This window comes from Nanorana parkeri, unplaced genomic scaffold (assembly GCF_000935625.1).
Source record: "Nanorana parkeri isolate BGI_ZX_2015 unplaced genomic scaffold, ASM93562v1 scaffold2240, whole genome shotgun sequence".
Classification (NCBI taxonomy): domain Eukaryota; kingdom Metazoa; phylum Chordata; class Amphibia; order Anura; family Dicroglossidae; genus Nanorana; species Nanorana parkeri.
Genome location: NW_017308508.1, coordinates 134,390 through 143,948, shown reverse-complemented (window position 1 = coordinate 143,948; position 9,559 = coordinate 134,390). Strand labels below are relative to the sequence as shown.

Genomic DNA, 9,559 nt, shown 5'->3' with positions numbered 1-9,559 from the left:
GCCTGTACATGGGCCTTCCTGAGGAGGGGGACGGGCCTGTACATGGGCCTTCCTGAGGAGGGGGACGGGCCTGTACATGGGCCTTCCTGAGGAGGGGGACGGGCCTGTACATGGGCCTTCCTGAGGAGGGGGACGGGCCTGTACATGGGCCTTCCTGAGGAGGGGGACGGGCCTGTACATGGGCCTTCCTGAGGAGGGGGACGGGCCTGTACATGGGCCTTCCTGAGGAGGGGGACGGGCCTGTACATGGGCCTTCCTGAGGAGGGGGACGGGCCTGTACATGGGCCTTCCTGAGGAGGGGGACGGGCCTGTACATGGGCCTTCCTGAGGAGGGGGACGGGCCTGTACATGGGCCTTCCTGAGGAGGGGGACGGGCCTGTACATGGGCCTTCCTGAGGAGGGGGACGGGCCTGTACATGCGCCTTCCTGAGGAGGGGGACGGGCCTGTACATGCGCCTTCCTGAGGAGGGGGACCTTGCGGGCGCTGCAGTATCTCGATCCATGGCGGTGTATTGTGTTACCAATGGTTTGTTTGGTGACTGTGGTCCCAACTGCCTTGAGATCATTCATAAGCTCCTCCCATGTAGTTCTGGGCTGATCCCTCACTTTTCTCATGATCACCCTTAGCCCATGAGGCGGAATCTTGCATTGAGCTCCAGACCGAGGGCCATTGATGGTTATTTTGTATTCCTTCTCACCATGCTCCTTGCTGACAGTCTTGTAGCCCATTCCAGCCTCGTGCAGGTCTACAATCTTGTCCCTGACGTCCTCTGACAGCTCTTTGGTCTTTCCCATGGTGGGGGAGGTTTGAATGGAAGAAAGAGATTCTGTGGACAGGCGTCTTTTATACACATAACGAGTTGTCGTTAGGAGCACCTTCTTAAAGTGACAGGACTCATCTGTGTACCACATGGCCAGTCTTTGGGAGGAGCCAGAATGATTGTTGGTTGGTAGGGGATCAAATACGTATTTTACTCACTGAACTGCAACTCCATTTATAACATTTGTATCATGTGTGTGTTTTGGGGGTTTTTGGTTGATATTCTGTCTCTATCATTTAAAATACTCCGATGAGAAAAAAATTATAGGCCTTCCATTTCTTTGTAATCTTCAGGGGATCAAATCATTATTATCTTCACTGTATTTATATTCCAGCATGGGGAATGTCAAATTGTATTTATCTTTCCAATCTCTGCATCTAACAGGTTCTTTTTATGAAGGTTTTCAGAATATTTTCGTTTATTTATAGAAATGTGTTTTAAATTTGATTTATATCTACAAATAAACTTTGTTATCACCGCGCCGTGTTCCAGGTGAAAAGTGATATCACTTAATAATGTATGATTAACGTATAATTACGGTTCAAGGTCCAGATATTGATGCGGAAACGACAGAGCGGTCAAAATCAAGTGAGGGATATGGGCAAAGGGCATTTTTATGATGTGTGGTATAATAAAAGTGATTATAAAGAGGCAGAGAGACAAGCAGATCCGTCATCACACGGCACTGAGGACACCAGAACCCTCCCGGGACACCCACCCATACCACCTGAGATCACTACGGGTCTAACCAGAGCCAACCGTACCACCTGAGATCACTACGGGTCCAACCAGAGCCAACCGTACCACCTGAGATCACTACGGGTCCAACCAGAGCCAACCGTACCACCAGAGATCACCACGGGTCCAACCAGAGCCAACTGTACCACCAGAGATCACCACGGGTCCAACCAGAGCCAACCGTAGCTCCAGAGATCACCACGGGTCCAACCATAGCCAACCGTACCACCAGGGATTCATAGAGGTCAGTGTGTGCTCACCGATATGGAATCATAGAATACAAATCACATGGGAGGAGACCTGTAGGAAGCGGACAATATAATAGAAACCCTATGAGGTAAGATCTATCATTTTGAAGCTATGAAATGACATTTATGAACACGTCTACAAAGGTGGGTCATTTTGGGTCAATTAGAAGTATCTATCATCTGGAGAACAAACATCATGAGGTATTATTACAAGATGAGGCAGCCCACAGAGACCCAAAGGGTCCATATTCTGCTTGGATTGTGTCATTTGAGAACCAGCGAGGGATCTAATGTGTCAGAGGGAGGGAGGAGGTTCACCACCACCACCATGGGGGGAAGCTTCGCATGGAAAACACGATGGTGTCATTGGTGTTGAGGAATCTTGGCTTGATTTTTTAGACTATTGTTATTAGCTGCTTTGGGGGTTTTTTTGGGAGAGACGAGGTAAACAGAAAAGGTGGTGGTGTGTATCTGTAAGTTGGAGGTGATTTAACCCTTTTACTGCCATGGATGTAAGAGTTACGTCAAAACAGCAGTGGCAGCAGGCTGGTTCAGCAACTCTCACGTCTACTGCAATTTCGCAAGGTCACTTCCATCACGCTGTGTGTGTTAATGTGTGTTGTGTTACAGCAGCTCATAGAAAATAAATGGGCTGCCAATGCAGGAGAGTTAAGGTGCCATCGAATTGCACATGTTAGCGCAACACGGAAGTGTAAATGGGCCCATAGGACCTTTTTATACAACGACATGCGCAGCGTGTGTGTTGTAATGTGCTGCAGCTGTGGGCACATTACTCGCTATAGTATAAGAGTGTTGTGGTGATATGCGAATTTAATGGCGGTACACGTGTCACTGTAAATTGCAATAACATGTAGCAAAACATGTAAACCACGCATGAAAGAAGGAGCAGCAGGGGTACACTGGAAAGGGGAGTATCAGTTGGGGGGGGGGTGCTTTTAACAGACATGGACACAGGGCTTAGCAAGAAAAAGCATGTATGTGGTCTACAGTCTCTGCAGCTTAAAATTTATATTGAGCTGTGATGGGAAGGGTTCTGGCTTGTCAGCAGCTGGTTTGGCAGCAACCCTATAGAGAGTGCAGCCAAACCAGGAACCCGTATTCTGAGAGTAGAGATCAATTATTCATATTCTGAATGGTCCAAGGTTAGTAGTATTGTACCCCAATGTTCAGTGTTATTAGTGGTGTGCCCCAGGGTTCAATGCTGTTAGTGGTGTGCACCAAGATTCAATGTTCTCAGTGGTGTGCCCCAAGGTTCAATGTTCTCAGTGGTGTGCCCCAAGGTTCAATGTTCTCAGTGGTGTGCCCCAAGGTTCAATGTTCTCAGTGGTGTGCCCCAAGGTTCAATGTTCTCAGTGGTGTGCCCCAAGGTTCAATGTTCTCAGTGGTGTAACCCCAAGGTAACCCGTTTATAAATGATATAGAGTTTGGGGAAAAAGTACAATTCATGTGATTTATCAGCTGACCTGAATGCTGTATTATGGGGTAGCTATGAGGAAAACATACTGTAGGATTAATGAGGATTAATGTTGATGACTGTAGTTGTTGCTTTTTGGGCATTATTGCATCATACAATCTAGGTGGAGCACATCTCGGGGTGTCAATGACTGGGAAATATCTGGCAGTTCTGGTTGATCATAAACTTAACAATGACATGAAATTTCAGGCTGCTGTTTCTAAAGCAAACAAAGCATTTCCTTGTATTATAAGAGGGATGGGCTACAAAGAGAGACACATAGCCTGCCCTATACAAAGCATTAGTAAGACCTCATCTGTCACCATCCTTCCCTGTATTATAAGATGTATATAAGAGGTATAGACTCCAGAGAGAGATGTAACCTGCTCTATACAAAGTAATAGTAAGACCTCATCTGTCTCCATCCTTCCCTGTATTTTAAGAGGTATAGAATCCAGAGAGACAGAGCGACACAATCTGCCCTTACACAAAGCATTAGTCAGACCTCATCTGTCTCCATCCTTCCTTGTGTTATAAGAGGTTTAGACTTAGGTGATGGTGGATGACAGTAATCAGGAGACAAGGCTAGAGGTCAGGGCATGATGCACACTAGGATCACCAGGAGACAAGCCTAAAGTCAGGACAGACCGTAGACACAATTACCAGGAGACAAGCCAAAGGTCAGGACAGACCGTAGACACAATTACCAGGAGACAAGCCAAAGGTCAGTACAGGCAGCAGATATGGATACCAGGAGGCAAGCCAAAGGACAGGGCAGGCAGCAGATATGGATACCAGGAGACAATACAGAGGACAGGGCAGGCAGCAGATATAAATACAAGGAGGCCATCCAAAGGACAGGGCAGGCAGCAGATATGGATACCAGGAGACAAACCAAAGGTCAGTACAGGCAGCAGATATGGATACCAGGAGGCAAGCCAAAGGACAGGAGAGGCAGTAGGCTGTCCTGTCAGGCAGCCTCTGTGGTTCAGGCAGCCTCTATTGCTGGCCAGAGCAATGACTGGTGAGGGTTAATCACCCCGCTGCAGCACTGATCTAGTCAGCTGTGGCTTAATTTACCTAACCACACACCCCCTGCTCTGGAATTGGCCTTGTTGCTGGTGGGGCCATATTTAGGCATCATCAGCCTGTTCCCCAGTGCTTGTGATAATCCTTGCTATACAAGCCATGCTCTGTCTCACTAGTGACACACAATGTTGTAGAACTACAAGTAAAAGAGCAGCTGTAGCGCTGATCAGAGACAGTACTGATGGTTCTCTTTGGTAAAGAGCCAATTAAGGGGGGATATGATCACCTTTCTGTAGAATTACACTGGAGGAGAAGGGTTTTAGGGATTGTGTTGATAAGCAAATGCAGAATACATTCTGGAGCGTTCAGCTTGCATGTGATATCAGTTGGAGATGACCTTCTGTCCTGCATTTGTTGGATGGATCACCAGGTAAATACTGTATATAGTATATGGCATATAGTAATATGTCCTAGTCATCAGCGACGTGCACTCATTCAAAGATGGTGACCATGGCAGAAGGTTCAAGGAAGTTCTTCGCAGTGCATAATTTACAAACTGATCTCATTCTGCAGATGAGGAACGTGTCAAGATAGAGACCTGGAGCTATCATTCATTTTGGGGGAAAAAAACAAACAGTGCCCCTCACTGGAATCGAGGAAAGTGCATGTTACACTTTCCAGTTGCTCAGTCTGGGTTCAGGAACACAGGTCTTCAGCTGCTGTTGGAGGCCAAAGTGTTAGACAGCGTGAGTTCCTCTTTGCTTTGGGACCCGAAAGCTAAAATGGGCCAAAGCCGCAGTGACTGAGTCGGTAGGAACTCTTTGTTCAGCTGATTCATTATCTCTTGATAGTTGTTTTGCAAGTCAATGTCATTTTGCAGATGAAGAAGCAATCTGTCAGAAGCAACCTGGTAAGCCTGAAAAGTCAAAGATTTGACAGATGGACAACATTTGTTCCTGCTATACAATACATCTTATGTGTATTCAAATTAGATGCAGGAGCACCTACTATAAGTCCACAATGTAGCCATAACACACATAGCGTTCATCCAATAAGGACCAATAAAGACCAAGCTTCTAGACAGCTCATCGGGCTCCATATTCAGGCTGAAGTTCCTCCATGGCATTTTAGTCCCCATGCTTCATGCAATAGGGCTCAAAACCCGGGCATCAGTTCAAACACATGGGCACCCTTCTCAGAGAGAAAGCCTTGGAGCATCAGGCAATCTACAGCATCTCTTCTCTAGGTAGGAGACCCAGGGGAAGTTTTCACACTAGTACAGTTCAATGAATGCACAGCACCATGCAATTGTACCTACTACAGGTTCTGGTGCGGGAGGTGCGTTGCCACCCACAGGGCGGTAAGTTGCCCTCTCTACATTTAGCCCTGCTTTGTACAAGCCGAGCTACGTGTAGTCTGAGGCAGCCGATTGTTCGTTTACATGTGAACTCGGCGATGTCTGCAGCCTCCTCTCCTCTGCTTCCGTCCTCCGGGCTCCGCCGCCAAGTCCGTCTCCTCACTGCAGTGAGCAGAGTGGCAGGGTTAAAGGTAACCCTGCCGCTCTGTGTAGACAGTGAGAGGGGAGAGCTGTGCTGTGCTGTGCTGTGCCGTGCTGCGCTCTTCCCCTCTCACCTGTCACAGGAGTTCCAGCACAGGGCTGTGCTAGAACTCCTGTATTGGAGGTGACAGGGGTCAAGAAAGAGAACCCGTCACCTCCAATTGCTATCACACAGGGGATTGGTCATAAACAATAATAAGATTTAAAAAATTTTAAAAAGTAAATAAGATAAATCAAAATGAAAAAATAATTAAATTGATAAAAAAGTAATTAAATAAATAAAAATTACAAAAAATAAGAAGAAATAATGAATTAAAAAGTTATAAAAAATTTTTACAACATAAAGAAACAGTGGGGTGGGGTATGGAAGCCAGTGGAGGGATTGGTAGAGGGGGGCAAGGGATGGAAGGCACTGGAGGGATCAGCAGAGAGGGTGGGTTATGGAAGCCAGTGGAGGGATTGGTAGAGAGGGGCAAGGGATGGATGGCAGTGTAGGGATGAGTAGAGAGGGTGGGGTATGGAAGCCAGTGGAGGGATTGGCAGAGAGGTGCAGGGAATGGAAGCCAGTGGATGGATTGGGGATAGAAGCCAGGGTGAGATTGGTAGAGAGGGGCTGCAATTCTAATGTTAGAATGAAGGGGGGAGGAGCCTGTGTAGAAGTAAGCCAATGAGGAGGGAGTTGCAATATTCGAGGGAGTGAATAAGTATCCTGGTGGTGTCATTGGTTAAAAAGCATGAATTCTGAATACGTTACAGAGGTGAAGAAGGTGGCAGGATTTGGACAGTGATTGGCTGTGGGGCTGAAAGGAGAGGTCAGAGTCCAGGATTACACTGAGCACCCTGGCATGAGGGGCAGAGTGAGGGAAGGATTGTTGTGAGAGTGGGCACTGGGGGGGGGAATGTCATGAGCTCAGTTTTGGTAAGATTGAGCCAAACAAATCTACAATGTTTAGCTATTTTGCACACGTATGTCAATGTGATGGTATTTTAGGTCAGCTTAGTCATATCACTCAATTCTAGTGATTGAGTTTTGAATACGGGTCCAATTCAAATTTGACCCAAATTTTCAGAGAATTCATATTGAATTATAGATGTACTGTGTAGATATATTGCTCGTACACAACTATATTTTTATATTTTCAACACCCTGTGCTTTTCAAATCCTTACATATTTAAACTTAATTAATTTATGACGACTGTACTGTATATCTCAGTCTTGTGGGTCGATGTTAGGACCAGCGAAACGTGTTGGCATGTTGTTTGAGAAAATAAATTGACAAAAACTTTAACTGTAAATCATTGGCGCTCCTCAACTTCAATTCACTCCGTGATATAAAAAGAAATAGTAATTGCAACAAACTCTCACTAAGCTCTTCCAACAAAGCTTACCCCAGTGTTAGTAAATGGCATTGTGAGGTGTCCGTGTGCTCTGTGTGTGCTCTGTGTGTGCTCTGTGTGTGCTCTGTGTGATGTGTCTGTGTGATGTGTCTGTGTGTGCTCTGTGTGATGTGTCTGTGTGATGTGTCTGTGTGATGTGTCTGTGTGATGTGTCTGTGTGATGTGTCTGTGTGTGCTCTGTGTGATGTGTCTGTGTGATGTGTCTGTGTGATGTGTCTGTGTGATGTGTCTGTGTGATGTGTCAGTGTGATGTGTCTGTGTGATGTGTCTGTGTGTGCTCCGATTGTATGTTTTCTGGCTGTATGTGCTGTTACTGTGAAATGGTCATGCGACAACTGTTCCTCAGAGCTGCACAAACATATGATAATAATGATGTGTGACTGTGGGGGGTTGGGGGGGGACTTTAAGTGCAAATGGAAGCTCCTCTGCTACAGTGACTGATATGAAAGTGGTGAAGCCATTAGAGTGGAAGCTCCTCTGGTACAGTGACTGATATGTATTTGGTATATATCACACAATTCTAGATTAGAGTTACAGATTTTCACGTTTTATGAAGATATTTTATGCTGTTCTCTCTCTCTTGTCTTTGTACAGCTGTGATCGTCTGATAGGACCAGAATGTGGGCGTATACTAGATGCATGTTCTGCACACTGGTCATATTTATGTGCGTTGCCGTCATTTTATACTCCTACCATGTAGAATCCGGACATCAGGAGATGAGAATACAGAACCTTCCCATTGCCACAGACACCATCACTGCTCTGGATAATGGAACATTCATCATCGCTCCGTATTATGAGCCTAGACTTGGCCGGTCAGTTCGGGTCATCGCCATCATCCATGTATCTGTGACCGAGCTCTATTGTATCTTCCATTGTTCCACCAATCAGAACGTCTTCATCAGGGCTGAAATAGCATTTCACAGAGACAGATTTGGGTTCCCATATGGAACAGCAGAACTTCTGTGTCCAGAACCTTCTGGGTGTGATTACACTTATATGTCTTTCTCTTCAACTAACTCCACAAACACGAGTCAGAACCCTCTGTTTGAAGTCAGGAACCGTCCACCACAGCTGATCTCTAACAATTTCACTGTCTGCATGTCTACTTTGTATGGAAACTACAACAATGTCCTCCAGGTGGACCAGCACATTGAGATGTACAAGATTCTGGGGGCCTCTAGAGTCACCATGTATAACACCAGCTGTTCCCGGGATGTAGATACGGTGTTACGTCATTACATTGATGAAGGAACTCTGGAGGTTGTGTCATGGCCAATAGACCGCCATCTTCAGACATCAAAACACTGGAGATATACCCGAAGACTCACCACCGAGATTGGTTATTTTGGGCAACTGACAACCTTAAATGATTGTTTATACAGAAATATGTACAAAAGTTAATTTGTTCTCCTCAATGACATTGATAAGATTATTCTTCCGGTCATAGACCGGGACTGGTCTTCACTGATGGAGAATCTCCTCAAACGTTATCCAGAAACAAATGTCTTCCGATTTGAAGGTCACGTCTTTTCAACCTCAGACAACAGCTCCAAATTTGATCTCTGGGCTCATGTTCCCGGGATCAATATTCTCCGCCACACCTTCCAAGAATCCCATATCGGTTCTCCTAAAATGATTGTGAACCCAAGGAATGTGTTTCAGACCTCCATCCATTATGTTCCAAAATGTATAGGAAAATTTAGGAATGTGCCAAACACTATGGCCATAAATTTCCACTGTAAAGGAAGTCGGGGGAAGGGCATCACCAGTGAGGACTTCATTCGGGATGACATAGTGCTGAAATACAATGTGTACTTAGTGCCAAATGTAGATAGAGTGATTCAGAAACTCTTCCCTCTCCAATAGATCCCTCTCTCTATATATCCTGCACAACAAAACCTGGAACTTTATATATCCAAACAGAATACTGAGCAAGCTGATTATTGGTGGAGAGAGGTCACTGACAAGAAACCTCCACTGCTTAGTTACATGCAATAAAATATGTTTATATGTATGGACATAGTGTATATGAATGTATGGCCTGTCTTCGGAGTCCCTGCCTAGAACCACAGTACATTATATAATGTTTACAGATCCCGCACTGCTTCCTCCTCCATGATATAGAAAGACACACACTGTCATCATATATAAAACTTCATCATCAAGAACTGCTTCCTCCTCCATTCTCCTACAACAGACACATTGTCACCTTATATATAGCTCACTGATCCAGCACTGCTTCTTCCTCCACTGACCACTATCTGACTTGGCACATGCTAGAACCATATAT

The 9,559-nt window shown here is 45.6% G+C and overlaps 1 protein-coding gene and 1 pseudogene across 1 annotated transcript in view; both read left to right on the top strand.

The window, feature by feature from the left end:
- LOC108801181 overlaps positions 1-1,801 on the top strand; it is a 14,538-nt gene extending 12,737 nt beyond the window's left edge. The window contains exon 3 of the mRNA XM_018573111.1: positions 1,574-1,801. Coding sequence (XP_018428613.1) covers positions 1,574-1,801 — 228 coding nt within the window. The remainder of the gene's footprint in view (positions 1-1,573) is intronic.
- Positions 1,802-7,884: 6,083 nt separating this feature from the next.
- On the top strand, positions 7,885-9,135 carry LOC108801180 (annotated as a pseudogene).
- The last annotated feature ends 424 nt before the right edge of the window (positions 9,136-9,559 follow it).